At 45.5% G+C, this 27,789-nt stretch overlaps 12 protein-coding genes across 12 annotated transcripts; 2 read left to right on the forward strand and 10 right to left on the reverse strand.

Moving 5' to 3' along the window:
- Positions 1–1,558: 1,558 nt before the first annotated feature.
- Positions 1,559–2,736, forward strand: FOMMEDRAFT_161886 (uncharacterized protein; the record flags this gene model as incomplete). Its single annotated transcript, XM_007271330.1, has 11 exons — positions 1,559–1,618; positions 1,678–1,687; positions 1,769–1,788; positions 1,847–1,976; positions 2,039–2,073; positions 2,122–2,152; positions 2,207–2,239; positions 2,289–2,365; positions 2,426–2,480; positions 2,534–2,629; positions 2,702–2,736. The coding sequence occupies 11 exons, from the start codon at positions 1,559–1,561 to the stop codon at positions 2,734–2,736; spliced, it is 582 nt and encodes a 193-aa protein (XP_007271392.1).
- Positions 2,737–3,804: 1,068 nt separating this feature from the next.
- Positions 3,805–5,825, reverse strand: FOMMEDRAFT_96825 (NCA2-domain-containing protein; the record flags this gene model as incomplete). The annotated part of the gene is made up of 4 exons (XM_007271224.1): positions 3,805–4,320; positions 4,378–4,581; positions 4,634–5,379; positions 5,429–5,825. 4 exons carry the CDS (start codon positions 5,823–5,825, stop codon positions 3,805–3,807), a joined length of 1,863 nt encoding a protein of 620 aa, XP_007271286.1.
- A 316-nt stretch (positions 5,826–6,141) lies between these two features.
- FOMMEDRAFT_187182 (uncharacterized protein) lies at positions 6,142–7,701 on the reverse strand (the record flags this gene model as incomplete). The annotated part of the gene is made up of 11 exons (XM_007271331.1): positions 6,142–6,159; positions 6,212–6,269; positions 6,336–6,519; positions 6,574–6,621; positions 6,677–6,767; positions 6,825–6,865; positions 6,917–7,107; positions 7,165–7,183; positions 7,247–7,430; positions 7,506–7,571; positions 7,624–7,701. 11 exons carry the CDS (start codon positions 7,699–7,701, stop codon positions 6,142–6,144), a joined length of 978 nt encoding a protein of 325 aa, XP_007271393.1.
- Positions 7,702–7,752: 51 nt separating this feature from the next.
- Positions 7,753–8,007, reverse strand: FOMMEDRAFT_161888 (uncharacterized protein; the record flags this gene model as incomplete). Its single annotated transcript, XM_007271332.1, has 2 exons — positions 7,753–7,875; positions 7,960–8,007. The coding sequence occupies 2 exons, from the start codon at positions 8,005–8,007 to the stop codon at positions 7,753–7,755; spliced, it is 171 nt and encodes a 56-aa protein (XP_007271394.1).
- A 172-nt stretch (positions 8,008–8,179) lies between these two features.
- Positions 8,180–9,042, reverse strand: FOMMEDRAFT_171117 (uncharacterized protein; the record flags this gene model as incomplete). The annotated part of the gene is made up of 5 exons (XM_007271333.1): positions 8,180–8,248; positions 8,299–8,564; positions 8,619–8,746; positions 8,800–8,927; positions 8,990–9,042. The coding sequence occupies 4 exons, from the start codon at positions 9,040–9,042 to the stop codon at positions 8,316–8,318; spliced, it is 558 nt and encodes a 185-aa protein (XP_007271395.1). The 3' UTR covers positions 8,180–8,248; positions 8,299–8,315.
- Positions 9,043–9,351: 309 nt separating this feature from the next.
- FOMMEDRAFT_161890 (uncharacterized protein) lies at positions 9,352–10,293 on the reverse strand (the record flags this gene model as incomplete). Its single annotated transcript, XM_007271334.1, has 3 exons — positions 9,352–9,701; positions 9,768–9,860; positions 9,930–10,293. The coding sequence occupies 3 exons, from the start codon at positions 10,291–10,293 to the stop codon at positions 9,352–9,354; spliced, it is 807 nt and encodes a 268-aa protein (XP_007271396.1).
- Positions 10,294–11,392: 1,099 nt separating this feature from the next.
- FOMMEDRAFT_171118 (uncharacterized protein) lies at positions 11,393–14,747 on the reverse strand (the record flags this gene model as incomplete). Its single annotated transcript, XM_007271335.1, has 16 exons — positions 11,393–11,434; positions 11,507–11,593; positions 11,660–11,720; positions 11,774–11,795; positions 11,869–11,922; positions 11,973–12,007; positions 12,068–12,614; positions 12,677–12,734; positions 12,788–12,806; positions 12,876–12,899; positions 12,950–13,211; positions 13,270–13,371; positions 13,426–13,543; positions 13,607–13,672; positions 13,724–14,056; positions 14,658–14,747. The coding sequence occupies 16 exons, from the start codon at positions 14,745–14,747 to the stop codon at positions 11,393–11,395; spliced, it is 1,920 nt and encodes a 639-aa protein (XP_007271397.1).
- A 1,039-nt stretch (positions 14,748–15,786) lies between these two features.
- Positions 15,787–18,218, reverse strand: FOMMEDRAFT_161892 (alpha/beta-hydrolase; the record flags this gene model as incomplete). Its single annotated transcript, XM_007271336.1, has 13 exons — positions 15,787–15,984; positions 16,050–16,110; positions 16,165–16,312; positions 16,362–16,396; positions 16,457–17,006; positions 17,071–17,128; positions 17,181–17,199; positions 17,261–17,284; positions 17,334–17,595; positions 17,658–17,759; positions 17,816–17,933; positions 17,997–18,062; positions 18,114–18,218. The coding sequence occupies 13 exons, from the start codon at positions 18,216–18,218 to the stop codon at positions 15,787–15,789; spliced, it is 1,746 nt and encodes a 581-aa protein (XP_007271398.1).
- A 326-nt stretch (positions 18,219–18,544) lies between these two features.
- On the reverse strand, positions 18,545–18,853 carry FOMMEDRAFT_137103 (uncharacterized protein; the record flags this gene model as incomplete). The annotated part of the gene is made up of 1 exon (XM_007271337.1): positions 18,545–18,853. The coding sequence occupies one exon, from the start codon at positions 18,851–18,853 to the stop codon at positions 18,545–18,547; it is 309 nt and encodes a 102-aa protein (XP_007271399.1).
- Positions 18,854–20,197: 1,344 nt separating this feature from the next.
- FOMMEDRAFT_171120 (uncharacterized protein) lies at positions 20,198–22,706 on the reverse strand (the record flags this gene model as incomplete). The annotated part of the gene is made up of 13 exons (XM_007271338.1): positions 20,198–20,395; positions 20,466–20,526; positions 20,589–20,610; positions 20,694–20,747; positions 20,802–20,836; positions 20,909–21,455; positions 21,518–21,594; positions 21,656–21,679; positions 21,744–22,005; positions 22,081–22,182; positions 22,259–22,376; positions 22,439–22,504; positions 22,557–22,706. 13 exons carry the CDS (start codon positions 22,704–22,706, stop codon positions 20,198–20,200), a joined length of 1,716 nt encoding a protein of 571 aa, XP_007271400.1.
- A 568-nt stretch (positions 22,707–23,274) lies between these two features.
- Positions 23,275–24,067, reverse strand: FOMMEDRAFT_129473 (uncharacterized protein). The gene is made up of 5 exons (XM_007271339.1): positions 23,851–24,067; positions 23,648–23,798; positions 23,525–23,598; positions 23,451–23,466; positions 23,275–23,401 (listed from the first exon to the last, which is right to left on the reverse strand). The coding sequence occupies exons 1-5, from the start codon at positions 24,044–24,046 to the stop codon at positions 23,308–23,310; spliced, it is 531 nt and encodes a 176-aa protein (XP_007271401.1). The 5' UTR covers positions 24,047–24,067; the 3' UTR covers positions 23,275–23,307.
- Positions 24,068–24,414: 347 nt separating this feature from the next.
- FOMMEDRAFT_161896 (uncharacterized protein) lies at positions 24,415–26,842 on the forward strand (the record flags this gene model as incomplete). Its single annotated transcript, XM_007271340.1, has 2 exons — positions 24,415–26,541; positions 26,606–26,842. 2 exons carry the CDS (start codon positions 24,415–24,417, stop codon positions 26,840–26,842), a joined length of 2,364 nt encoding a protein of 787 aa, XP_007271402.1.
- Positions 26,843–27,789: the final 947 nt, after the last annotated feature.

Below are 27,789 nucleotides of genomic sequence, written 5' to 3' on the forward strand. Positions count from 1 at the left end.
ATAGTAGTGTACAATCAGTTTTAGGGCCAGGAAAACTCATATACATGAAATATAGGGAAAACTCACATATTGTGTTGTATCTTACTCAATTTTTGATCATTTTAATTTATTTTTTCTGGAATATGAAAGATACTTCAAAAGTATAATTTTTACAGCTTAGATCATGTAATTTGGTTAAGTATTAGTTGAGTTATAGTAGATTTTGTATTTGAGTGTACTCAGTGTGACGAAAATCACGAATCGCGCGTGTGACAATATTTATGAAAACGACAGTAATGGTTCTCATTTTGCAAATAATTCAAAATTTGATGAACGTTGTGTTTGCTTTTTGCAGGCCATTTATTTCAAATTAAAGCTGGCAATTTTCAGCATGAAATTTATGAGGGGCAAGCCTTTCACAGTAATGCCTATGACAGATTCATAAGCACATTCAAAGCAAAGGAGACTCGACACACATATCAGTATGATTATTCTATGCCAACCCAGAAATGCTTCATTGATAGTCTCGTATTCTCTCTACTGAGAGCTTTCTCTTCTACAACTTCCAACACTCCTTTGACATTGTGTTTGATTGCACTCTGTCTGAGTTTCAGTCTGCAATCTACGGTGGACAACAACAGCACACTGTCACTCCTAGATTCCAAAACTGCGTAAGTCGATTGAATGTCTGAGTCGATCGAGTCGATCGTCGTGACTCGTGACCGTCACGGTTTGGTTTGAGCTTCCCGGGCTGACGAAATTTGGAGGAGTATCTCGATCGATGTCCGAAAGGTCGCCCTATCCCTGGTGGCAAGACAGCCTGCCATGACGCCAATGAGAAAGTCCATTTATCTTTATTGCATTGCACGGTGTGTATGGAAGCTTCGAATGTTCTACGCCGTTCTCAACAGTCAGTTAGGTAAAGTTGCATCAAAGCCTCCTGATGTGGTGGTGTAAGCTAAAAGTTTGATGCACACAGCCATCTGATATCAAATCGTACGGAGAACGGTCTGTTGACTGTCACATTCTCTGAAGGTTATCTCCTGCAGTGAGTCGCCATCCCTGAAATGCACTGTCGTTGACAATCCTATTTAACAATCATTTTTTCTCCTTGTCATGAATATCAAGCAAATCCCATTTCCCAATATATAAACATTGTAAGTTCTTTTATCTCTTTGTGTTGACTTGCTTTGCAGCAAATCCGAACTTTGTTGTCATGCTCTTTTTATACAGTGCCCTCCACGTGCTGAAAATGAAATCAGATTGAACAAATGATAGTTCATTTTTAACAATCAAACGCTAGTCCATATGCTGTTATCATGTTGATCACGCATGTCTTAGCTTGAAAATGTCCACCCGATTGGTCTGCTGAAATGGCCTTAAGACGCAAGCACTAGTCATTAACAGAGTGCCGTAAATTTAATCATAGAAAAGTCGATTTCTAGGTGCCAATTAAAACGCCAGAACGTGATACATGGAATAAACAATCCCTACTGGACAGGCAGTTTAAAGGCCAGCAACTTGGCAATGGTTTAAGGTCACTGGTGCTCCCAGATCCCACAAGGTTTGAGTACAATTGATGGCGACTCTTGACCTTGGCCAGGCTGTATCTCTTGCATCAAACGTGTATATATACCGCGTATGTGATCAGTATAGTCTGGTACTCTATACTGTCTACTTATTCATTTGTCTGTATAGGTGACATTCGGTTTGTTTCTTTCTCTTGAGTCTTTTGAGTCTACGAGTTTTTTTAAAAACTTTTTTTTCTTATTCGTTACCGGATTCAAAGTTGCAACACTTGCCGCCTTGGTATGTTTCCCACTCTTTTTCCTAGTACGTATCAAATATAAAATTGTTTGTTCATTAGACATACGACTACTTGCTGACGATAGGACACGAGAAGGAGCTCGTATGGCCATCGCGTGTTTCAGTCGTCAAAATTCTCTTCCTGTTGAATAGATATGTACCGTTCGTCGGGATTTCTGGGAGCATATATGGTACAGCGAATGCCCTAGTTATCTGATCCATGGGACTGACTGTTCCACACCCCTTTCCGCAGTGTTAATTTCCCTTGATACACGCAAGCATTTAAGAGTGAGCAAAATCGTTTATCCTGGATTACAGATTTAATGATTATACCAGAACTGCATTCCCGGCTTTTGGGCAGGTAGCGGTATGTCGAAATTGGCTGATGCTATGTTCACGCGTCATTGACTTAAATATATAGCCTTTATAATTGCTGAGTATGCCCTTGCAGAATGTGAGCTATAATTTCATGGCATTCTAGTCGCATACGGCTTATGTTTTAGTGATCCTGTACACCCGAGCATATGCTATCTGGGGGCGCACAAGGACGGCTCTAGTCATGATTATAGTTGTTATTCTGGTTCGTGAAACGTTTCTGACAGAGTATACAACAAGCTAATGCTTTCCCTCGTACCTACAGCTCGTATTTACTCCTGGAGTGTATTTCGCATCAACGACTCTCAAATCAGCCACTTGTCTGTATGCATCGCTATATACATGTAAAACAATGTCTTAACGCTCGCAAAAGTACATGATCTGCCCATCTTCCCTACCGGTTGTCTAATAAGCCTCGATGGACACACTGAAATGCTTCCTATGATTTTTGTTGTCGTCTCAGAAGCAGGTGAGAGCACGTCTTTAACTCTTTGATATCCTTTATTCTGACAAAGGTACAATGAATACTACTTCCGCTTAGTCGCACTCCTGGCTGTACTGGTGAAAGCCGGTTAGTTGGCAAGTATTCATTGTAATCAGTCATCTAACTTTATAGCCCAGCACAAATGCCACAATCGACAATTATGAAGCAAATATCGAGCAATGGTAAGGAGATAACTTCTGCTTTACCGACGAATGATCATATAAAGTACTACTGTCTAGGTGTCTTCTTTTTTGTTGTAATACTCTGTAAGTAATTTTTTCAACACTCTGTTCTGGAAGACTCATCGCTGAATGAACTATATAATCCCAGGCATAACAGTGGCAAATATTATTGTACTTAACGTGGTGTCGCCGGAATTATGCAACATTCTCCTTTCGTGCGTCTTCATCATTTCATCCTTTTCTATATATTAAATAGCGTTTTCCACAGACCACAAGCAGCTGTCCATAGTATATGCTGCAACAGGCTTATTTTCCAGACTAAATGTGCTCCGACTCAGACACAATATTCGCACATCGTTACATCGTCTTCTCATCAGGTGCTCCTTCGGCCGCATGCAAAGCATAGCGATGATATTGAAATGCAGTCACTGTAAAGAGGTACCCCTATCCCAACCTGTACCACCCGGAACTTGCCCACCATGACCACCCGTTCACAGTATAAACGATACACGACAGCGGGATGTACAAAATACAACGCCAACTCACAGCACTTACCGAACTGAAAAGTTTCTATACCGATTCTTCCTTCTGCCTTCACTGGCATTCATCCAATCTATCCTTCTCTCACCGATCCGCAACCATTTGCACACGTTCGGAGAGAGACTCTAGACACACACAGACTATATATGGTAGTTTGGTGCCGTTACTTAGTCGACAGAAGCGAGCACTTCCGCTTTCATGTCTCGATTTATTTTATGCGAGGAAATTTAGTTTTGTGTATGCAGTAGGAATCACTAGCAAGTAAATACACGGGCCTTGTATAAGTGGTCATACAGCCGCGGATGTGATTACTTGCATCTGGGAAAGTTTCATTGATTTGCAGATGTTGCGTGCTAGTCCCGGCATGCTATTATTAGTCTCGTTAGTCTAGTCCCAAGCAACGAATTAAATCACGGAGGCTTTTCATTTCATTCAAAATCATAATTTCCCAACTTTGTCCCACCCAAAAAGCCTTCCCCACGAGCGCCACATCCGCTCGACGATCCGCAGCTTCTCAATTCGTCCGAGTTCTGGATTCTCTAGATCTGCAATGTCGGCAAGCATTCCGGCACGCATTAACGAATGCGAAGGAAGGCGCGTTTCTGCGAACTCGCGCAAACGTGCGACTGCAATGAGTAGCAAACCCGACGTGAGATGCGGCAGTGTGGAATCAGGTGGTACGTTCCCCGAGACAGCCGATCCTTCAGATGTGCGGGTGTCGTTTGGTGAGATGATAAGAAGACGTTCCACGCGGCGAATTGCAAGCCAAGCTCCCTCGCGCTCGCGTCGCCCACCGAATCTTTTGCCTCCTCGTCCACCAGTCCAGAGTCCACGTACACCACTGAATGCTGCATAGACGATTGCTAATGCAGGAGCAACGCCGACGAATGCGAATGTTAGCTCCTGTGATTTTAGCAATTTATCGATGCCCGAAAGCGCTTGATCAAGATCGACCTAAAAATTGTGTCAAATTTGACTCGATAAGAAAAATATTCGGGACACAAGACGTACCTTCGCTTTCTGGATTTGGATAAGTAAAGAGCGAACAAGACTGCCGGTAAGGGCGGTACGGACGGGAGCTTTGATGTCTTCCTCATATATGCGCAAAACAGGTGTGAAGTCACCCTGGTGTATTTGCGAGGTTAATTGTTGTAACTGTGTCTCGTTAAGGGACAATTCGTCTCTACCCAGATCAATTGCCATACGTTCTAGTGACTGTTTCAGGTTAGCATAATCTACGGGAAGAGGTGAGCACATCCTCACTTACTTCAATATCTGCACGGACAGCTTCACGGTTTACAATCCCTGCGTTGTCTTCTCCTCCGGTCCGTACAGTATCGAGAATATCGCGAATAGGTTCAATAACATAACCAAACCAGAAGCCTTTCAAAGTATCGTGGGCACTGAGAAGGCTTTCCATGATACTCTCTCGCGAGTTATATATTACCCGGAATAGGAAAAGCGAAATTGGAGGGATAAATGCTAATCGGGGCCAAATGAGAGTTAATCGAGACGGTCTGCGAAGTGCAGAGAAACGCATGGAATGCGAAGCAGCTCGGGAAGCAAGCTGAGTAAACGCAATGTCGCGCAGCACTGAGATGGATCCCTGCACCTGACTAGAAGAATCTGGTTTGTCTGCGTCTATGGCCCTCCGGAGCTTATTTGACGCCATATTTACACTGTCTTCTCGGATCGCGTCTTCCAGTTCCGACTTCAATAAGAGGAGTTGTCCAAGCTCCAAAGCACGCTCGTCCCGTAATTCTATTAGATTTTCGCGACGTTTCTCGCATTCTTGTCGTGTTAGTTCTAAGGGAGAGGAGAAAAGTAGGCGTTGCCGACGATTCAGATGCGGAAAGAAGGCCGCCCCTAAAGCTGTTGGTCGGAGGGCGCTAACAGTCGGAAACAGCTCGCGGAGCGTTCGAGGAGAGAACGAGGATGGGCGAATAGGAATATTGTGCGCTCTTAACTCGGCCAGGATCGTTCGAATGCCACGCATCACACGCTCGGGAAGTGCTAAAATCCATTCAGGACTGTGAGTCATTAAGACAATGATCCGACTCACTTGCGAGAAGATACCAAGCTAAAGAACGTAAAGAGCGTGATACGGCATCCCACCACTCTGCTTCCGAGTCTGTTTCTCTTGCTTCTTGAAGCCACTGGTCAAGTGCCTCAGCATAGAGACCAACCACGATTCGTCGTTCGAGCGCGGTACGAATAACGAACTCTTCTCCAGACGCTAGCTCGGACGATTGTTCATATAGTTCCAGAAGGGTCGAGCGTAAGGAAGACTTGTCGAAAGGTGAATTCAACTGGTGCAAGAGAGCATTGGACTTCTGTTCACGAGAAGACTGTTCCTTGGTCTCGTCCGAAGAGACCGCAACTTCATTTTTGGGTGTCAACGGCACAGATTTCACCGCGGCGAGCAAGGAATGAACATGAGTAGCAGCAAAAGAAGACATATGTTTATGCTTAGGTCCGGCTTAAAGCAGCGTCGTAGACTGAGGAAAGGGAAAGGAATGAGAGGTAGCAGTCGTGACGTCAGGACGAAACACGGTGCACGTGATCCATCTGACGCGTCGCGACGCGCTAGGAGGAGTCAACTGGACACGAGATACTATTTTAAAATTAAATCATAGGCAACCAAGATCAAAGGCCGTTATCAACTGACGATAAACAAGTTTCCAATATTGAGCACAGATTTATTACATGACGTTATATACTCTGCATTGCACAACCCTTCATGATAAAACTAATACGTAGAATACAAGTCTCGTCTTACAGACATTGGCTGTACTATATCCTCAATCAGATTGACATTCCATAATCCAAAATGAAGAAGACTTACATATTCGTTCGATACTGTGCATGTGTAGGGAGCCGTGCACGTTGTTGGACCGGTGAAACTGGGACGTCGATGAACGTGAGTGTGTATTCAATATTGTAATATTAATCAAGAATACGATACGTACCCAATCCCACCGCATTGAGCATAGTGAGCAGCCGTTGCACCACTAGCAGTAGTCGAGGTCGGTGCAGGAGCCGGACCGCTGCTTTGAATAGTTGTTGCTACTGGTGGAGTGCTGACCGGTGCAGCGGGTGCTGAACTCGAGGCCCCACCAGCGGCAGAGCCACTGCATGAAAATACAGGCGGTCCTGATTACACCAGATCAGACAACACCGAGACAGAAGCCCAAGAAAAGTGCAAACCTGGAATGGTGTAGCTCGAAAGTGTTTGGTAAATGTTAATTTTAATTCCTAGAGTTGATATCTGTCAGAATTCTTAGCGTAACAGGCTCGGCCTCCGACTCACCAGGGTCACTGCCGGAGTATGCACCCGGGAATGACACTGTTGCGGGTTGGCTTTTTCCACCGCCAGTGATCTGCAATTGTGCACATTCCATCTGAGGGTAACACATTGTTAGTCTATCAACGAAGCCATCAAACAAGAAACAACGAACGTAGAGCTGTGCTCCGGGGTAGCTCGATGCAGCATGAAGAGCTGTTAATTTGTTAGGCAGGGCTCATCTTACTTCAAGAGGGCAGTCCGTACCAATGAGTTCATGTCGCAATAAGTACTGCCCCTCCTCGATACAATCTGGGATCGTGAAGGTCACTTTCCCCTTGTTAGCGATCATACGGTCCACGCCCCAAGATTGGTCACCAGGATTTAAACCGTCCTCGTAGATCTTGAACCATTTCAAACCGGTCACGTCGGATTGCGTCGCGTTCGGGATTTTGGCTCTGTGAAGGACGAAATTGAACAGAGGTTTTAGGACTGCTGAGAGGGAAAAAACATACAGGTATGACATCACTGGACCTATTTATAGGTCGAAATCTTAAGTGTAAGTAAAGGTGAAGTGAAGCATGTGAAAATACTCGCCTTTATGGCTCTTGTCAATCGGGTCTGCCGGATCACTCGGATCGGCACCGTCTAGTGTATGGTGCCACTCAGTTGTGACCGTCGCGCCAGCTGGTACCGTGATGATGGCTTGTGAGATGGGCTGATGGTACGGGTTGATGCCACCATTGCAGATAACATCGTTGGAAGTGACATCTGTGATAGGCTGCACATCGAACAATAGTTAGCGTCAAGGTCCGAAAAAATTGTGTAATAGCCAGCACGAGTCAGCAGCACCTACACCATCGTAATCCGGTACACGAATTCCAGTTATATGACCCTGATCAACGCCGTTCACGTACATTTCCTACGAAAAGCGTCACTTCAGATGCTTAATCCGGACTCCGAGTCGCATGTACCTGAAAGATGGAATGGGCTGTCACAGACAGCGCAGACGATGCTGCAAACACAAGACTCGAGAGCGTTGTGGAATACATTGCTGGATGACAACCGGGTATAGGCCACCATGTCGACGTGCGCCATGGGTTTTATATGGCCTTCAAGTGATTAAGCTCGCGAGGTTCGTTGTTCATGATACGTAGGATGAGATAGCCAAGGTCACAACCGTTCTTTTCACACCGGAGCCGCAAGTTCTTCGGTATACCAGAAGGCTATTGAGACAATAATTAGTTCAACTGGGCGTGGATTGAGGATGAAGGTTTGCTAGTTTGCTAGAAAAGGTACAGCAGACGCACAGACAGAGCTGTTCCTCGAGGTTTAAGCATTGATTTCTCCTTGAACATCTTTGCCCCGCGTCATCGAAGGGATCTTGAAGCGGAAAAATACGGAGAAGCACAATAGTATAAGCGAGTATATTCCGAAACTTCGGAATGGGACACATCTTCATGGGACGGATGCGGGGAATGTTCACGAGCAACACAGCTGAAGCGAAAATCTCTCAGATGTTTGCTATCAGTCGAAATTAAATTGAATGTCAAAAGCATAGTAAACACAGTCATTGATACAGTTGTAACCAGGATAATACTACAGAAGGCGTTGTGAGCACAACCTTCGCCGAAGGATAAAGAACATACCATGGTTCTCCAAACTTTTAATCGTCATGCCACTCAACTCTTCCACCGGCCCATCGATCGCCCCACATGACTCGCTTGTGATATATTTTCCGCAACTCCCTGAACTCCTTCACGAATTCATCTATATCCTTCCCATTCGTATCAATTTGTGCCGAGGGAGCTACAGATGAGGATTGGATGAAAGCGGATGCGCACGCCTCCGATGCGTCATCTTGAGCCGTCGTCGCATGCCGAAGTCGCATGAGCAGAAATTGAGGTGTGAAGCGCTGCCGTATGCATCGATTAGTTCAGGATGCCAAGAGTGCGCAGAAGATCCGTACCTGATACACCTCCTTCTGCTCCTTTTCAACCGTTCGCCAGCGAGCCTCAAGTGATTTAGCTCGGTCAAATGCTTCTTTCGTCTCGCTCCGTAGCTGATACAGCTGCTCTTGTAAAGCTAGATTGTTCCCTTCGCTCCTTGTTGGTTAGGAACGACGAATTGGACCGACAGAAGCCACCCACGCGCCAATTCCTGGTTCGCCATACCGAGGTCTATTTGTGCCTGGAACATAGCCTGGACTTGCGGTAATGAATGAAATACTGCCTGAAAGTACTGTGGATCATTGAGCATATCCTCAAGATCCTCCCGACTGCCAGTGCATACGCAAAGTAATTCAGATGCAATGCACACTCAAATTACATAAACACTCACGGATACTTTGATAGCTCTGGAAACTCGGCAAATAAAGGAGAATCAAAGGACATGAGAGAAGTAAATACAAAACAAGTGAAGAGTCAATAACGAAGGAGCTCGACTTGCTCGACAGAGTACTTACGTAATAATTGCCTTACTCATTCAATTATTTTTAATTTGAGAAATATCTGTCAAAATAATTACACCTTGTGCTGGTTCCTTATCGTAGCCACTGTACAAGACTATAGATTGCCTGTATTTAGCTCGGATCATAATACATGCTTCATGCATATCGCTGTAACCAAAACACTTGTATTTTCGTATTTCATTTTGGTAATTGACCATTACATAATTTACAAATCCTACACTCCTTATTCAAGTTATTGAAACTGTTCTAAGTCGTCGTAGTCGTCGTCAATCGTTTTAAGTAAATTGTAAGTCGATTTCTGGGAGGCGCCAGGATTTTGTAATTGTTTCGCCTCGGACTTCCGTAATTCGTCTCGCCTTACTTCGATTTGTTTTGCTAATTTGATTTGCGACTTGACCGCCTTCTCCCCTGCCTTCTTCCTGTGATGTTCATTGAAATGATCTAGGACAGCCTCTAACACTGCTATATGCAATTTTGCCCTCCTCACTTCATCGCTGAAATATGTCTTAGCTGTTGCTGACGGCACACTCCGTTCAAAGATGGAAGTGCATTTCTCATGAAATATGCATGGGCCCCAAACCGCTAGATACAAAGAAACACAAAATAAATCAATACGTCCCATAAAAAGCTGATATCCGGAGAACCTACCAGCGCCCGGTCTGAGAGAAACATTCATTGTGGTTTTGTCGTAACTTTCGATGATACGCGTGGTTCTGGCAGTTCCGAAGAAAATGTCTAAATCTAATAGCACGTTTCGACTGATCAGCTCGGTTTGCTACATGAAAATCAGTTTATAATACCGGTACTTACTCTCCGCCAATCCTCCCTTTCGTATTATCCAATCTATTTCAAAATTCTTGATAAAGGTATTGCCGAACCGTTGTTGTTTATCTTTAGGTTTCTTTCGTTTTGATCTGTCCAATATAGCAGCTTCTCTGGCAACCTCATCCTCTTGTTCAGAATCATATGCACCCATTTCTTGAAGTTTGCGCCTTACTTCAATCTTTTTCTTCATCAAAAGGTTAATCCTACATGTCTGCCAACTTTCGAACTGGTTTTTGCTATGATTATGACAGACGTGCGCGAGAACGGTCGACAGTATATCAAGGTGTACCTGCAATTCTCCAGCTTCAGGGTCCTCAAATGACCGACAATATCTGTCGTATTGAGGCATGGAACAGTCACCATCGAATATACATCCCTTCCAAGCTATGGTACGTGCCAGCAACATGTGTCAAACTTTCTTTCTGCACAAGCGACGCATCAGTAGGATAAAACTCACTTACATCCTGTGGGCCCTTTAAAACCTTTTAAATTTTTGCTGTCGCTTTCCACAAGGAAGGGTTCACTCAAGAAAAGGACTAGGTCTTGATAATGCAGTACGTGAACTTCATGAATAATTAGAATTCAAACTAATTTTTAGCTCACAATCATCTAAGTCACCTTGCAGCCTGCGCTCAATATTGTCTTGTCGGAATTCTGCCATTGATTTTGTTCTCTTGGCCTTGTGAAGTAATTGTGGCGTATGTTCATGTATTGATTGCGTGGAAGAGTGTCCAGAGGCTGCGTCTTTGTTTTCTGTCCCAGTGTTTTGTTTATCGTCGGATTCACTTCCGCTCTCAATCAATGATAGGTCATCTCTGAAGGAGACTTCTTTTTCTAGTCTGGATCCAGACAATGATCCCTTTGACTCACTGCCGGAGCAGGACCTTGTAAAGGTATTATCAATTCTACTTGGAGATGGAGAAGATCCAGTTTGAGATTTTGACATATGTTTAGTTGAAGCCACTCTGCGGAGTATTCTTTTGAAACCGACGCCCTCCTTCGTCTTTTTCGCACTACTCTGAGGGTTATGATCCCCTGTACCTGGCATGGTAATGTTCCAGAGTATTAGGGGTTAAGCCTGTAGTTGTGAGCCTGTACAATACCTGTCGGGTCCTTTGTACGTCCTTAAATACCGTTCTTTGCTGAAACACACTGATGCTTGATGTACTGAACCTGTCTAAATCCCATCACGCATCAACGCGTTCGAGCAAAGAAAGAAAGAAGCTTCTTTCCACGCGTCGCCATCGAAACGCTCGTCGATTTGCAGGTAACAGCAAAGCAGTGGCGTGGCGATCCGTCGCCTTGAATCCTCACATGTTATCAGAATGGAGGCTTACGATAGGTGATCACGATGGTACCATTACTTCCAGCTAACCGGAAAAATTGCAGGCTCTATACGTTCTCGTGTATAAACCAGATACACACAGGTATTCAGTCATACACAACCTTCAATAGAAGAGCCCGAGGCCGACACCAGGGCTTTTAGCGTTCTACAAGACGGACGTGATTCCACCCGTAGAGTTGGACGTTGAGTTGAATATAGTACTTTCGACCTCGCAAACCGTGCCTCCCTTCGGAAGGGTGCCGTTTAAGAAGTAGGCACGTACGGCTTGGGTTGTACAATCTGATACGCCGGACAGGGATGTATGCTAGTACATTATGGAGTTAAATTTAATTAACGAAATAGGTCATGAATATGCAAGGTGTTTACTTACGCCCGATGCATTGCGCGTCAGTAAGACAGAGCTTGCGAAGCCTTTTGACATCTTGACTGCGCTGATAACGAGGGTATGTAAGTTGATATTAGTATTGATGAGAAGAGGATTCACTTTGCCAATGGCGTAACCGGATCTGGGCAAACGAGTATTGACAGCGTTAAATACGTAAATTGATGAACTCAACGAGTTCGTAACAATACACTTACCAGCAACGTTCCCAATGACTAGTAACGGGAAACTCGTGTTCTGTATAAAGGAACCTAATTGGGGGTGAGGATGTTTTGTGAGCGTAAAGCGGTACACCACCCACCATTGAACCGATCCTCTGCTCGAACCGTCCAACCCCTGCGGTCATATCGATCAGCGTGCTGTCTTCTAATCAGACTATCATGCTTTACAACTCACGAGCACAAAGTTTCAGCAAGCCACACCCCAGCAAATTCGGGAGAAAGTTTAGATGAAAAATCATATGCGGCTCGTGCATAGTCGATCGTTTGTACATCATCCGTAACGATATCCCCACATAGAATAGTGGACGTCACCTCTAGTGTCCCAGCAACGAACGGCTTGCCTGTCTGCACCGGACATTCATCTTCGAGGAAAGAGTGGAACACACTTTCGCTCGAACTCTGGTAAATTAGACTCGGATTCCCTTGCTCTAGTGCAGCGAGACCCTCTGTGAGAAGCGCACCGGACTCATACGGAAAGTAGAGTGCCTCAAATATTTGACTGCGAACAGTTGCGTAGTCGACGACGGCCGAGTTAATTGCGGTGCTGTTGAAAAGCAGGACAGGTTCGATGCGTAGTTTGTTTAGAAGGTTTTCAATACGCGCATGGACTTGAGCGGTGGTGTTCTCGAATATGGGACAGACGGATGGACCAGCCTGGACACATGCATCAAGGATGTTAGTGTACGTTTTGTCCATGTCCAGAATAAAACCAGTCCAGTTGCCTAGGATTATTGATCATCTTCGTAAGGGAAGTACCAGCTTCGGATCCTATCTGTTAACTCACCCTTATAGTATTCGTTGGCGTCCACAACACCATCGATAACAAGACGACCGACTTTGTCCTAAAAACTTGGTCATCTTTGAACCTGACACGACGCAGCATGAAGTGACGCACAGGAAACATTGCAGCGAAGCTTCGTCAGGAAGCAGGTAAGCCATGGGCAAGCAACTTGAAGCAAGTGCATTAGACGAGAATCACTCACGTTGCTCCAATAACGGTCCCATATCTGGGCAAATTATCAGTAGGGCAGTAGCACGCACATACAAACCGACTAACGAAAAGCCCCAATATTGTAACTTATCAAAACCAGCCGCTTTGACAATACTAAGCATATCATGAGCCACAGTAGGCGTCGACACTGTCTTCGCTACATCTAAGGCGCGTTCTTCGACAAGCTTCCCCAACAGTGTTTGCTGCGCGAATGATCTTCCCAGGGAAGATTCAGTCGCGTTTATGTCTAGCTCGCGCTGTGTGAAGAAGGCCCCAGCTTCAACTGAGTCTTTGAAAACCGATATAGGCGGAGTGGTGAATCCAACACCTGGCCGAGCAATATGTAATTAGTTTACATAGGGCTTCTCTGTCAGTACTTTCAGTACCTCGTGGGTCAAATGCAACGATATCAAACTCCGGGCCGAGAGCCGCCTGAAACGAGGGTCCAAATTCGAGAGCCACCTCGACTCCCGAGCCGCCAGGACCACCTAAATAGAATTATTGCACGTCAGTCGAACGCGACTCGTCGATTAAATTTATACCTGGGTTGAACAGAATCGGGCCTTTATAATTCTCATCAGCGGTCGACAAATTAGATGGTAGCCTGATCAGTGCAATAGCGGCTTGGCCTCTCGAAGGGTCAGAGTAAAGCATAGGCACCTTGAACAGATATACATTACAGTCATAAAGTGAAGATTTGATATCCTCTAGATCAAAACGTACCGCAAGCCGGGCGCATTGGAACGTGCCATAGCAGCTTTCCCAGTTCAAAGTCGTTGAGGGTGCAAGCTGCAAGAATACCGTCAGGGAGGCTGATTTCGAACAAATTCGTCAGCTCACACTTGTCCAGTTGAAGGACGTTAGGTCGCGTGCGTACACGCGATGACTCGAGCCTGCGCACGTATTAGAAGCGAGAAAGCACAACAAGAATAAGCCCGACACGAGCGATGATACTATGCGAGGTAAGAACGAGTTTCTGGGAATAGACATCCTGCAGGATACTCGTATCAACTGAACAAAGAGATGCGAGATTGATTCTTGTGGGTCAGGTCTTCGTATATATAAGTCCTTGAAATAGCTCTCTGCGAAAGCTAGATCCATCCGCTGCTGGTAATGTCGTTTGTCATCTATGCACTGCGGGAACGCCGTAACAGCGCTGATCCATGATGGATACTACGGCGCAGCAAATTCCACTCAATCGCTAAGAATGCGCACTGATGCACCTGCGGTGTACATATGACTTTGCTCTGATTAGAAGCTAGGAAGGTAGTCATCCGTACAGATTTATTGTTTTGTCATCGGTCCGAGCGGGGCCATCAAGAAAGCAGAATACCAGTATATCAAATACTAATGAACGGGGAAGTATGAGAAACATTTGACCCGATTTCACGTCTCAGTAACTCCTGTAGGAGGGATTCGCACATAGGCTTCATGTGCCGGAATCAGCTACTATGGGAGCACCGTTCCGTTGTACACGATTTCGGCGTATTCTGCCCGCCGATTGCAAGTTGCAGAAAAGTTAAGACCTTTGGAATGCCGGGAACATTGCGATAAAGAATCGTGTATTTCGTTAACGATTAAAGTCTACAGCGCCTTGCAGATCCTAAGTTTGTGAGAGTTGTATAGACAATTCTCTGAGTACTTCTTTGGAGGTAACCTCTTCACCGCTTCAGGTTGTCCGAAATCGCGGCGAATAGAAGCTCCCTTGGTTATACGGTCGTTTGTGATTTCGGAGGGTTTGTTGTTCCGTGATCTGAACACCAGTCTGAGGTACAGAGGTGTCTTTCTTGCGGGCAAGGTATGATAATGCAGACGTAATACTGCGGGAGACAGCGCCTCTATGGACCGCGCGAAGGAGCGACATGGTAGTTACTAAGTTAGCGTCGAAAGGGTAACTATGTTACGGTGTAACCTGTGTAGGACATGCGTACGTAAAGGTCGGCCTGGCAGTTTCCGAGCCGGCCACGCTTGTTACTCAACCGCGTTGCACCCAGGATCGCACAATTTAAGGGTTATTGCCAATTTTTAATTCTCCACAGCGTATGTACATTATAGAATCTCTGTCTTTGCGAAGTCGATCATCTAAGCTACCAACTAATTAACTTAATCATTTTAAGAGATAAACAAAACAAATCGTTTTTTTAAATACAAATTCTATTAAATTTACAAATTGGTTACTCAAGAAAAATGTACAGTCAACATAGCTTACCAGAAACACACAACTGTAGGAAAATATCCTTCAAGCATTGGTTAGTAGGTTCTATACATCCAAATTATATGTCAATTTCTCTCTAAAAGTTATTTTAAGTATATATATTAGATTGTGTTTGTGGAATTTTATGTGTATGTTTAATTTTGAAAGTCAAGAAATTGGACAGCTCATTCAGCCTAATATGTTGTAAGAGCGGGAGTTTCTTCTAACTATAAATATCTTACTTCTGCTGTTTTCCACATAAAATGCAAGGCCAAGCTAGGCCTCTGGCAATCATTTTCACTTAAAACTGCATATATAAGTCAACACCAATAGTGATTACTTATATGGCTTTTTCAGAGGAATCAAGCAAGAAATGACTAAGGGCTGACAGGATGGTGTAGTTTTAGATTTGTGCATAAGTGTACGCAAGACAGTATTTATGTATAGCCCAGGGTCTCTTTTCCCCTTGAAAAAGTTGTCTACACACACTGTTATTCCCTAACATTACCACGCTCAATGTATTTTCTCAGGCCTGTGTATCTTTCCTTGTGCTTTCCTCGTGTCCTATTCCTAAAGCGCTCTTCGGACAGAGAGTTACAGCATAGGATCGCGAAAGTCCTACTTCTCCCAGCTAGTTGAACAACAGTAGGCCCGATACATTCTCGTGGACCAAGTAGATACATATCTTGTCAGACGCACATAATCCTTTTCAGAAAAGCCCCCGTCCAATGCCACGATGTTTAATTCTCTGCAAGACGGACGTAATTCCACCCATAGAGCCGGATGGTGAGTTGAATATAGCACTTTCGACTTCGCAGACCGTGCCTTCCTTCGGAAGGGTGCCGTCTGCAAAGTAGGTACGTACGGCTTGAGAAGTACAATTTGATACGCCGGACAGCGATGTATGCTAGTACATTGGGGAGTTAGTTTAATTGGCGGATTAGGCCATGAATATGCAAGGTGTTTACTTACGCCCGATGCATTCCGCGTCAGTAAGACGGAATTTGCGAAGCCTTTCGACATCTTGACCGCGCTGGTAGCGTGTATTGCGTAAGTTAATATCGGTACCGATAAGAAGACGATTCACCTTGCCAATGGCGTGACTGGATCTGGTTCAAGAGATTTGATAAGGTCAAGCTCGTATGTCGATGAACTACACGAACCAGTTACGAAGCACTTACCAGCGACGTTCCCGATGACTAATAACGGGAAACTCGTGTTCTGTATAAAGGAACCTAATTGGAGGTGAGGGCGTTTTGTGAATGAAAAATGATACACCCCCACCGTTGAACCGATCATCTGCTCGAACTGTCCAACCACTGAGACCGTGTCGGTCAGATCATTGTCTTCTAATTAGACCATCGTGCAGTATAACTCACGAGCACAAAGCTTCACCAAGCCACACTCCCGCAAATTCGGGAGAGAGTTTAGATGCGATATCATAAGCAGCTCGTGCATCACTGATGGTCTGTACATCATCCGTAACAATATCCCCACACAGAATAGTCGATGTGACATCGAACACACCAGCCACAAATGGCTCGCCGGTCTGTGCCGGGCACTGTCCCTCAAGGAAAGCGTGGAACATACTTTCGCTCGAACCGTGATAAATTGGACTCGCATTACCTTGCTCCAGCGCCGCGAGCGCCTGTGTGAGGTTTGCACCGGAATCATATGGAAAGTAGAGTGTCGCCAACATTTGATCTCGAACAGTGGCATAGTAGTCAACGATGGCCGAGTTAATTGCGGTGCTGTTGAAGAGCAAGACAGGCTCGATGCGCAGTTTGTCCATAAGGTTCTCAACGCGAGTATGGACTTGGGCAGTGGTGTTCTCAAATATAGGACACAAGGATGGCCCAGCTTCGACACATGCATCAAGGATATTAGTGTATACTTTGTCCATATCGAGAATAAACCCGGTCCAGTTGCCTAGGTTGATAGTGTTCATCAGAGACATGTTAGTTTTGGATTCCATTTATCTACTTCACGTTACCCATGTAATACGCCTCGGCGTCCACAACACCGTCGATGATTAGGCGGCCGACATTGTCCTAAACACTTGGTCACCTTTAATGCAGCCCGACATAGCACGAAGTAACTCACAGGAAACATCGCAGCGAAACTGTGCCAGGGAACAATAAGATATCGTAGACAAGCAAATATACTCGATAACAGCCACTTACGTTGCTCCGAGAACGGTTCCATAGCTGAGCTAATCATAAGTATGATAGTCCACGAACATACGGAACAACTAACGAAAAGCCCCAATATTGTAATTTATCATGTCCGGCCGCTCTGGTAATACTGAGCATATCATGAGCTACTGTGGGCGTCGACACTGTCTTCGCTACATCTAAGGCGCGTTCTTCGACAAGCTTCCCTAACAGTGTCTGCTGCGCGAATGATCTTCCCAGGGAAGATTCAGTCGCGTTTATGTCTAACTCGCGTTGTATGAAGAAAGCTCCAGCTTCAATTGAGTCTTTGAAGACCGATATAGGCGGAGTGGTGAATCCAACACCTGACCACGTATCATGTGAAATTAGCACACCTAGATATTTATTATTTTAATAGTGTAGGTACCTCGTGGATCGAATCCGACGATATCGAACTCCGGGCCGAGCATCGTCTGAAATGAAGTTCCTGTTTCGAGAATGAACTGCACTCCCGAACCGCCAGGACCACCTGAAAATTTGAAGGTCACTCGGGTGCCTCTATTAGAATACAGCCATCAATCGCACCTGGGTTGAACAGAATTGGCCCCTTGTAGTTCACATCGGTGGTAGATAGATTAGATGGTAGCCTAATTAGTGCAACAGCAGCTTGATCGCTTGATGGGGAAGAATAAAGCATAGGTACCTAAAAAAGAAATACAGTATCGTCAAAAAATGAAACTTTTGCATCATCGACACTGAAACGTACTGCAAGTCGGGCGCATTGGAAAGTGTCGTAGCAGCTCTCCCAGTTCAAAGTCGTTAAGGGTGTAAGCTGCCAAGAATGTTGTCAGCGGACCGATCGTAAATAAACTCTTCGGCTCACGCTCGTCCAGTTGAAGGTTGTTGGGTCGCGTGTGAATATCTGATGACTCGAGCCAGCGCACGTTGCAGAAGCAGGAAAGCACAACAAGAGGCTCAATGCAGGCATTGACAATATTCCAGACGAAAGTAAGCTTCTGGGGGTAGACATCCTGCTGGATACTCGCATCATAGTTGGATGAAGAGATACTGGATACACTCTTCGTGGAACGAGACGCCGTATATATAGTCCTTGAGACACTGCTCTGCGGCAGTCAGGCTTCTTCATTGCTGGTGGCGTAATTGGGTTCCTATGTATTAGAAGAGCGCCGCAATAGGCTGATTCTTGATGGACAATGCAGTATAGCAAATTCTACTCAATTGCTGTGAATGTTTGCCGCGATGCATCGTGGACGTATGTATGACTTCGTTCTTGGTGAGAAGCTAGGACGGCAGTCATCTGTCCAAGGCCTTTGCTTCATCGTCGGTCCGCGTACGGCCATCAAGAAAATAGAATACCAGTAGCTTCAAATAACAATGAACAGGGAAGCCTGGAACACCTAGCATGCATCTGTATGCCTCGGCAATTCCTTTACTGAGGATTCGCGGATCGACTTCAGATGCCCCAGATCGGCCATTAAAAGTACCATTACGTCGAACACGAGCTTCGGTGTGGTATACAAACCAATTTGCTGGTCGCAAAAAACTGAGAATGTTGAACTGTCGGGATAGCGAAGAATAAGCGGAATAGAACCGTATGTTCATGACAATTGTAGTCCATCCCGTCTTGCAGATCCTAATGCATAGATAGTTTTCTCAGTAGTCCTTTGGAGGTATCCTCTTCATCGTTTCGGGTTGTCTAGAAATCGCAGTGAATGGAAACTCCTTGGTGTTGTGATTTCGGAAGGTGGTTGTCCCGTGACTTGAATACCAGCCTGAGGCGTGGGGGTGCTCTCCTTGTGAGCAGGACATGATAGTAGGAATATGTAATACTGTGAGAAGCAGCACCTCTATGGACTGTGCGGAGGTACACCACGGCGGTCAGTGACGAAAAGCAACTAGCAAACGTAGGACATGCGCTATCCCGGCAGTCTCCGAGCCGATCCAAAGATACTGCTGCATCTCTGGGCCTGTAAGCTCAGATTCAAAACAATTCCCATTGCCAGCATTATGTACCTCATTGTCTCCATAAGCTTATACTTCCTACCCCAGATACATTGGCCAACGAGGAAATGCTCATTCATGCCAGTGCACACTAAAAAATCATCCCTTTTTATTTGAATAAAAATTTATACATATAGCTAGTGCTTGTATTGAATATTTTATTATTTACATATTTGAGCTTTAAAAAATTGAGCAAAACATGAAATATTAGACTTAGAGTAGTGCAAAAATTGTACCTAGCTTGAATTCTATAAATAGGACAAATTGCTATAATAAAATATTGTCATTTTACAACATTATGCATATGTGTAAGACATGCAAATTTCTCAATTTAGTATTTATAATAAATACACAAAATACCTCTCGGGTACACAAAAGTAAATATTTATTGATTTTCAAAGTATAAAAAAATTGTTTAAGAGTTAGTAATAACTCTCAAGGTAAGGGCTCAAGTTGTGTTGCAAGGTGGCTGTCTTTTCTCATAAGTGAGTACTAGTGTTTCCTGGTCAAGTGTTTTAAATACCCAATTTTCAATCTTCTCAACAACAAACTCATCTTTACACTTTTAGCACAATCTTCCTAATATAAAGACATAAGATGTGTATAGTAAATGTAAGCTTATCTCCTGATAATAATTTCTAGCACAAAAGTAGTTTATATAGTTTACAGCAGCTGAGAACCCTTCTATAACTCAGAGTCTCTAGGTTTCTTGTAAAAGTCGCTCACACACCACTGCTATTCGTTCACATCACTACATTCATTTCATTTTATCGGGTATGTATACCCAGCCTACGTGTCTCTCTTCGTGTCTCCTACTCCATTTCTGAAGTGCTCTCCAGACGGAGGTTTACAGTACAAGATCACGAAAGTACCACTACTTCCAGCCCGTTGAACACCAATAGGCTCAATACATCCTCATGTATTAGCCAGACACACAATATTGTATCAGAGAAGCCCGTATCCAACACCACGACGTAGAACTCTCTGCACCACAGACGTAGTCCCACCCTCAGAGCCGGACGTCGAGTTAAAAATCGTACTTTCTACTTCGCAAACCGTGCCTTCTTTGGGTAGGGTACCATTCATAAAGTAAGCGCGCATAGCTTGGGTCGTACAGCTTGATGCTCCAGATAAGGATGTATGCTAGTGCATTATGGAATTTGGAGTTAAGTGAATTCGGTTGTGAATGTTACAAGACGTTTGTTATACTTACGCCTGTACCGTTCCGCGTCAACACGACGGAGTTTGTAAAGCCTTTCGACATCTTGAACGCGCTGATAGCGTGCATTTCGTTAGTCGACCTTTGTGCATGTCAGCGGGGAGAGAGAAAAAATACCTTGCAAGTGGAGTGACCGGGTCTAATCCGTGAATTTGAGTTATCGTAAGTTAGTATGTTGATGAACTCAACAACCTAACAAAAGCCTCGTGACGAGATACTTACCAGCGGCGTTCCCAATGACCAACAACGGGTAGCTTGTGTTTTGTATAAAGGAACCTAGTTCGAAGTGAGTATTTCTCGAGAAAAGAATACAATCTTAACAATACCCACCATTGAATCGATCCTCCGCTCGAACTGTCCAACCACTAAGATCATACCAATCAGCACATTATCTTCCCGTCTAACCAAATCATCCTGCAGCATAACGTATAACTCACGAGCACAACTGTCCACTTAACCACGCCCCCGCAAACTCCGGAGAAAGTCCCTTCGAAAACTCATACGCAGCACGTGCATACTCAATACTTTGTACATCATCCGTAACGATATCCACACAAAAAATCGTAGGGTTTGCCTCTAACACTCCAGCCACCGATGTGTTTTCAGGCTTCACCGAACATTCATCCTCGAGAAAAGCATGGAACGAACTCTCGTTCGAGTTCTGATATATTGGAGTCGCGTTACCTTGTTCCAGCGCAGCGAGTGCCCCGAGGAGAGGCGCACCAGTGTTATAGGGGAAGTAGAGCGACTGAAACATTTGATAACGAACTGTCGAGTAGTCGACTACGGCTGAGTTAATTGCTGTGCCGTTGAAATATAGGGCAGGTTCGATGCGTAATTTGTTCATAAGGGTTTCAATACGATCGTGGATTTGTTCGGTGGTGTTCTCGTGTAAGGTACACTGGGATGGCCCGGCTTCGACACATGCATCAAGGATGCTGGTGTATACTTTATCCATGTCGACGATAAAACCGGACCAGTTGCCTAGATTAGTTGATCACGGTCGTAAGAGAAAAGTTAGTTTTGGATCTTGTTTGACAGCTTACCCTTATAATATTCCTCGGAGTCTACAACACCATCAATAACAAGACGGCCGACTTTGTCAGGAAACATTGCAGCGAAACTGCATCAAGAAGCAGTAAGATGCCATACATAGCCAAATATCTTAGACAGGAATCACTCACGTCGCCCCAAGAACAGTCCCATACCTGTGCAAATTATCACCAGCACGTCACTAACCCAAACATACATTTAAAAAAAATCAATACTAACGAGATTCCCCAATACTGTATCTTCTCCTGTCCAGCCGCCTCAACAATACTAAGCATATCCCTCGCCACAGTAGGCGTCGACACAGTCTTCGCTACATCTACCGCACGTTCTTCGACAAGCTTCCCCAACAGTGTCGTCTGAATGAACGATCTCCCTAGCGAAGACTGAGTCGCATTTACGTCTAACTCTTTCTGTGTGAAGAAAGTCCCGGCTTCAACTGAGTCTTGAAAGATTGATATGGGTGGGGTTGTGAATCCTACACCTGGTTGAGTGATATGTTAGATTAGTATGCCTATATTTTTCTTTCAATGTTTTTTTTAGCAGCTCCAGTAGTTACCTCGTGGATCGAACCCAACGATATCAAACTCCGAACCGAGACCCGCCTGGAATAGACTACCTGCTTCGAGGATGACTTGTACTCCCGAGCTACCAGGACCACCTGAATAAAAGAAAGTAATCCAGGTCAATCTGAAGCGTTTTGAAACGGACTTGTCGATTAAATTTAAAATTTATACCTGGGTTAAACAGGATTGGGCCCTTATAATTCTCATCGGTGGTCGACAAATTAGATGGTACTTTAATTAGTGCAATTGCGGCTTGGCCTCTTGAAGGGTCAGAGTAAAGCATAGGCACCTTGAACAGATATACCATATTGTCAAAAGTGATGGCGTGGCATCGTCGAGAATGAAACTTACCGAGAGCCGTGCACATTGGAAAGAATCGTAGCAGCTTTCCCAGTTCAAAGTTGTTGAAGGTGTAAGCTACCAAGTATGCTGTCAGATAGATTAATCATGGACAAGTTCCTCGGCTTACACTCGTCCAGTTGAAGGATGTTGGGTCGCGTGTGTATATCCGATGGTCCGAGCTAGCGTATGTTGCAGAAGCGAGAAAGCATAACGAGAACAGTCCCGACACAAACAGTGACAATACGCAAGATGAAAAAGAGTTTCTAAGAATAGACATCCTGCAAGATACTCGTATCATGGTTGAATGCAGAGATGCTGATGATTCTTTGTCGGCCACGACTCCGTATATAAAGTCCCTGCCTGGGATGCTGCTCCGCCGAGGTCGGGTTCTTCACCACTGGTGGAGTAATTTGTCTTGCCCTCTTACTATATATATTTAGGGACAGTGTCATAACAGCGCCGATTCCTGATGGATAATGCGGCACAGCGAATTTTACTCAATCGCTAAGCCTGTGCAGTGATGCTCCTAATTAGAAGCCGTAAAGGCAGTTATTTACCCTAGTTTTATATATGCTTCATTGTCGAGCCGTGCGAGACCATCAAGAAAGCAGTATACCAGTAGCATCAGACCACAATGAACGGAGAAGCCTGAAGAACACATTGCCTTGCCGAATGCATGTCAAATCCTTTTCCAACGATTCGCATCGACTTCATATGCCAGATCTAGCCATTACGCATTACCATACCGTTAGTGCGTTCTTCCGCGAAGTCTACCAAACCAACCAATCTGCTAGGTGCTGGAAAACTGAGGACCTTGAACGACCGCGACTGATGCGCAATTAGAAGAAAAGAACTGTATATCTATGGACGAATGTAGTCTACTTCGTCTTGCAGATCCTAAGTTTATTAGGATTGTATAGATAGTTTTCTGAATAGTTCTTCGCAGGTATTCTCTTCACCGTTTCCGGTTGTCTAGTAACCGGGTGAATAGTAGGACTATGAATTGTACGGATGTACTTACACGTAGTAGTTCCAAGCTTGAACAAGTAATCAATTCAATTGTGCGCTAATTTGAGTTTAAGAATGCGAACGTACCTTGCTTCTCGGCGAAATGGATGGCATCTTCCTTGGAACGGAAGGACATACGGAGACCTTGCACATAATCCGCGCTTCATAAATTTTAGATGAGTCTCTTTCGCCAAAAACTCGCCTACTTACGAGCTTGCCCAACCCATCTGGGGATTCTCCCAACGGGCGCCTCCTTCTAAAATATCGAAATCGATCCTCCACTTTTCACCCTTGTTGCCGCCGCTCTGCATTGTGCTGCGAGTAGGCTTGTAGATGCGCACGGTGCGGCGTCTCAGCTCAGCTGATAACTCATTTAACGATGCGTTTAAATATCAATGAAAGACGCAACTAACCTGGAGCACCACTAATCATGTCTGCTGGAATCGGCTCCTTGGGTGGGACGGTCGTTGTGATTTCAGAAGGCTGTTGTTCCGTGACCTGGACACCAGTCTGAGGTGCAGAGGTACTCTCCTTGCGAGCAAGACATGATAATGAAGATGTGATACCGCGAGTGGCGGCGCTTCTATGGACTGCACGAAGGAGCGACATGGCAGTCAGTGACGAAGGTCTAGTGCAGAGGCCAGGCGCAACACTCGGCCCAACCCGGCAGTCTCCGAGCCGATCCAAAGGAAGCGCGCCTCTTGTACGGAGCTTGACGAAACGATGCTCGTCGCCAGCACTGTCCGCCGCGTCGTCTCTATGTGCCTATAGCCCACGGTCTCTACTTTTCTTGAAAAAGTCGCCTGCGCACACCGTCATTCATTTGCATCACCACACTCATTTAACATTTTCTCAGGTATGTATACCTACCTGACCTCGTGCTTCTCCTCGTGTCCCCCATTTCTGACTCCTGAGGCGCTCTTCAGTTCGCTTGCAGGCAGCTTTCCTGCTAGATACCGCGTTTCTTTAACTCAGCCATGTCGACTATAACAGCAAGACCAAAGCATGTGCGACGCCTGTCGCTCTTCGGCTTAGGGGCTCCTCAAGCGCTCTCTCAGGGCGAACAGACGCCGCGTCCGAATACGAGCACGGCTTCCATCGTGTTCTCCCTAACTACCTCTACTACAGAGACAGATGAAAAAGGCGCGCCTGGTAAGCTGCAGTCGGCCCCAGTCAGGCGAAAGCTGTCCAAGAAAAGGAAGCCTCCGCAAAAAGCACAAAGTCTTGCAGCACCCTCACCACAACCCACTACTGCCTATTCGCTTTCCAACACCCAACTATCAGAACTCAGCCATGAATCTGATATATCATTTGCTAACCATCGCAAGCCATCTCTCAGGAGAAAAACGTCCATCAATGTTCGGGCAGCACTTTCGTCTATTTTTATACCGAAGCCATCGAGGAAGACAGTGGCTGGGATCCTCGACGGCATGGACAGCATATCGGGCGGGAAGGGAAACGAAAGGGGCAGGGGCTCTGAGAAGAAAAAAACATCAACATATCGCTACGAGTCGCGTTCTCCGTCCCCTCCATCTCCGGAAATCCGACCTCCCTCTGGTCTTGGTCAGATTGCAAGCTCAGTCGACTTGTCGACGTATATCCAGGACGAGTATGAGGGGTCAGTTTTACTGTCTCGGTCCAGGACCGTTTCCAGAGCGCCTTCCATAGCGCCTTCGATAAACCTACCCGCCTCTCAAACGCCGCCTTCGGAGGATACCACCGCAAACACCAGTCCGGTAGTCAATCACACGAAGTCGCTAAAGTCGTCAGACAGCAGCAATGAATTCTCTTACCGGGCCTCGTTACACCCGCCTACTCCACCATCACCGACGCTTATTAAAGTCCTTAATCTAACAACACCTTATTGCTCGCTGGATAGCTTATCCTCGCTTGCAACCGCAAGCAAAGAGTTGACGCGCGATGCTCAGAACGCCCTATACGCGAACATAGATTCAGACGACGTAGGTGATGACGAGAAACGCAGACGAAGGCTTTTGCAAACAATAGCTAGCAATGCCGAAGTCGGAAATATCGTTAAATGTTTCCGCTGGGTCTGCTTACCCACTCCGCCTTCATCCTCCTCGTCTTCCCTAAAGCGCAACATTCCGAGACGTGTTCCGACATTCTCACTATCTACTTCATCGGAAGAATACATTCTTCCACGTGTCCTATCCGCTACGCCAAATCTCGAGACGTTGACGCTGGTACAACCTCATTCGATTATTTTACGCTGGTTTTTGCCTCTCAGTCCGTCTCCACCGCGGTCTCCCAACACTTCTCCCGTATCCCCCTCAATGCAGATGCCTCCTCCAACACTTTCCTCGCTAAGATCTCTCACACTTTCCGGGCGTACAACTCTTTCAACAACCTTCGGCTCCCTCTTAGTCCGCTTCCTCGAATTACATCCCGGTATACGCGAGCTGAACCTCCCAGATGTCTTCTGCTTACCTAACGTTCATACACTATCCCGTCGTGGTTCCGCTTCTTCCTCTTCCGCTTCTAGCCCTGTCAGCACTCCCGGCTTGGATAGTATCCCACCTGTTCCGCCATTACCGCCAGTGTATGCGTCTATGAAAGATAAAGAACCTCCCGCTCCTCCTATGCTACCGAATTTGACTCGTCTTGTGGCACCTTTGTCACTTGCGACACAGCTTATCCCGGGTCGCCCGTTACGTGTCGTCGATATTGAGCTTACGACGAGTCTATATGAAGGTCTCCGACCATCAGAGATAGTACGAGCTCTTTCCGAAGCGAGAGACGTAGCGAATCAAGCGGAAGGAACGGATGCTAACAAAAAGAACTGGAGAGCAGCACGACAGGCTCGCCGCTTCGGTCCTACTACTACCGGCACTCCTCAAAATTCCCCATCGCAAGCTAAGTTCGAAAACGACAACCTAAAATGCACAAGTTGGAAAGCAGCAAGGATAGCACGTCGTGCAGGGACAATGAACCATATGAAGCCAACACCGTCGTTGCGTGAACTCCGGTTACGATGTACTGCGAAAGTGGATGGACGGACGATTGGGAAAGTGCTTAATGCTTTGGGTGCGGAGTTGGGTTTGGTGTTGGAGACGCTTGCTATTGGGTGGAGTGGATCTGAGGCTGTTAGTTGTTTCTCTAATTTTCTAATCCGTAATAATTTTATTCTGATTGATTCTTTGTGAATAGGAACTTAACTCACAACTAACCTCCGTACTACCGCGCTACCACGTCCTACAGCGTCTCGACATCTCCAAAACTTCAGTCGACGTCGAAGACGAAGAAGGTGCAGACGAGCAAGATTCGGAAGCCGATATACAAGCTGGAATCACTCGAGAACGGTATTTAGTTGAACAGTGGTCGCGTTTATGTCCACAGCTTTCGCACATCGAGTTTACGTCTGGACGTATTTGGAGGGCGAGCTAGGATTATTTTTTCCATTTTCTCGAGGATTTTGGTTAGGGCTTTCGGATACTACTTACAACTGACATAGTCTCGTCCGTGACGAGCCGGAGATTATCCTTCTACATAATCGCATACGCAAATTCGTTTCTATGCGACTACGCAGCATCGTTCCTTGTGTTTTTCAACCGCTGATCTCTACAGCTGACATCATTGGTTTTTTGTTTTGATTTGAATATTGTGTCCGTCCCGCAATAGCTCATATTTCATTCGCTTGTAATCATACAGATTTCAATTTCTTTTTTTATACACACGTACGTACATAGCTGATATTCTCTGTCTCGATGACAGAGCTGTTTTCGAATAATATGGAATTTTTTCAATGGAATTTTTCGCGCTCGATAATTCTGTCTCTGTTATGCAGCGCGGTGTTTGTGGTGTGAACAGGTTTGGTATTGTCAATGGCAGGCGAAGGTCTGATTCAGAATAATAACTGCATATTGATATTGATGTAATGAGTCGACAATCTGATGGTAGCCGATTCTTTGAATCAGCGGCTTGTCCCCCGCCGGTAAACACGCGACAGCACGCGACCTTCATTACCTCTTTACTGACCTAGTCTGTCTGTCCGTTGCATTCCTCCTCTCCTTTCCTTCAAACTATTATTCGTCTCTCGGACAATCCGGGAAACGACTCATTGGCCTCAACCGCCTATATCCCGAATTTCAACCGAAGGAGGTCTGGAGGTCTGGACCTTACACAAACATTGAAACAAACAGTCGCGCGTCGCCCTGCTTACGAGACCGTCCTCCGCTAACTCCGTCCCACAATTGTTAGGAGCTCGAATTCACCATAAGCACATATTCTATCACTTGAAACGAGGTGGAAGAAACCTGAAACACGATACATATGCCTGGAAATCCCACCGATGGAGGTCTTGTCGTTCCTCGGCCGTCAATGGACGGGATGTC

This window comes from Fomitiporia mediterranea (genome assembly GCF_000271605.1).
Source record: "Fomitiporia mediterranea MF3/22 unplaced genomic scaffold FOMMEscaffold_16, whole genome shotgun sequence".
Taxonomy (NCBI): domain Eukaryota; kingdom Fungi; phylum Basidiomycota; class Agaricomycetes; order Hymenochaetales; family Hymenochaetaceae; genus Fomitiporia; species Fomitiporia mediterranea.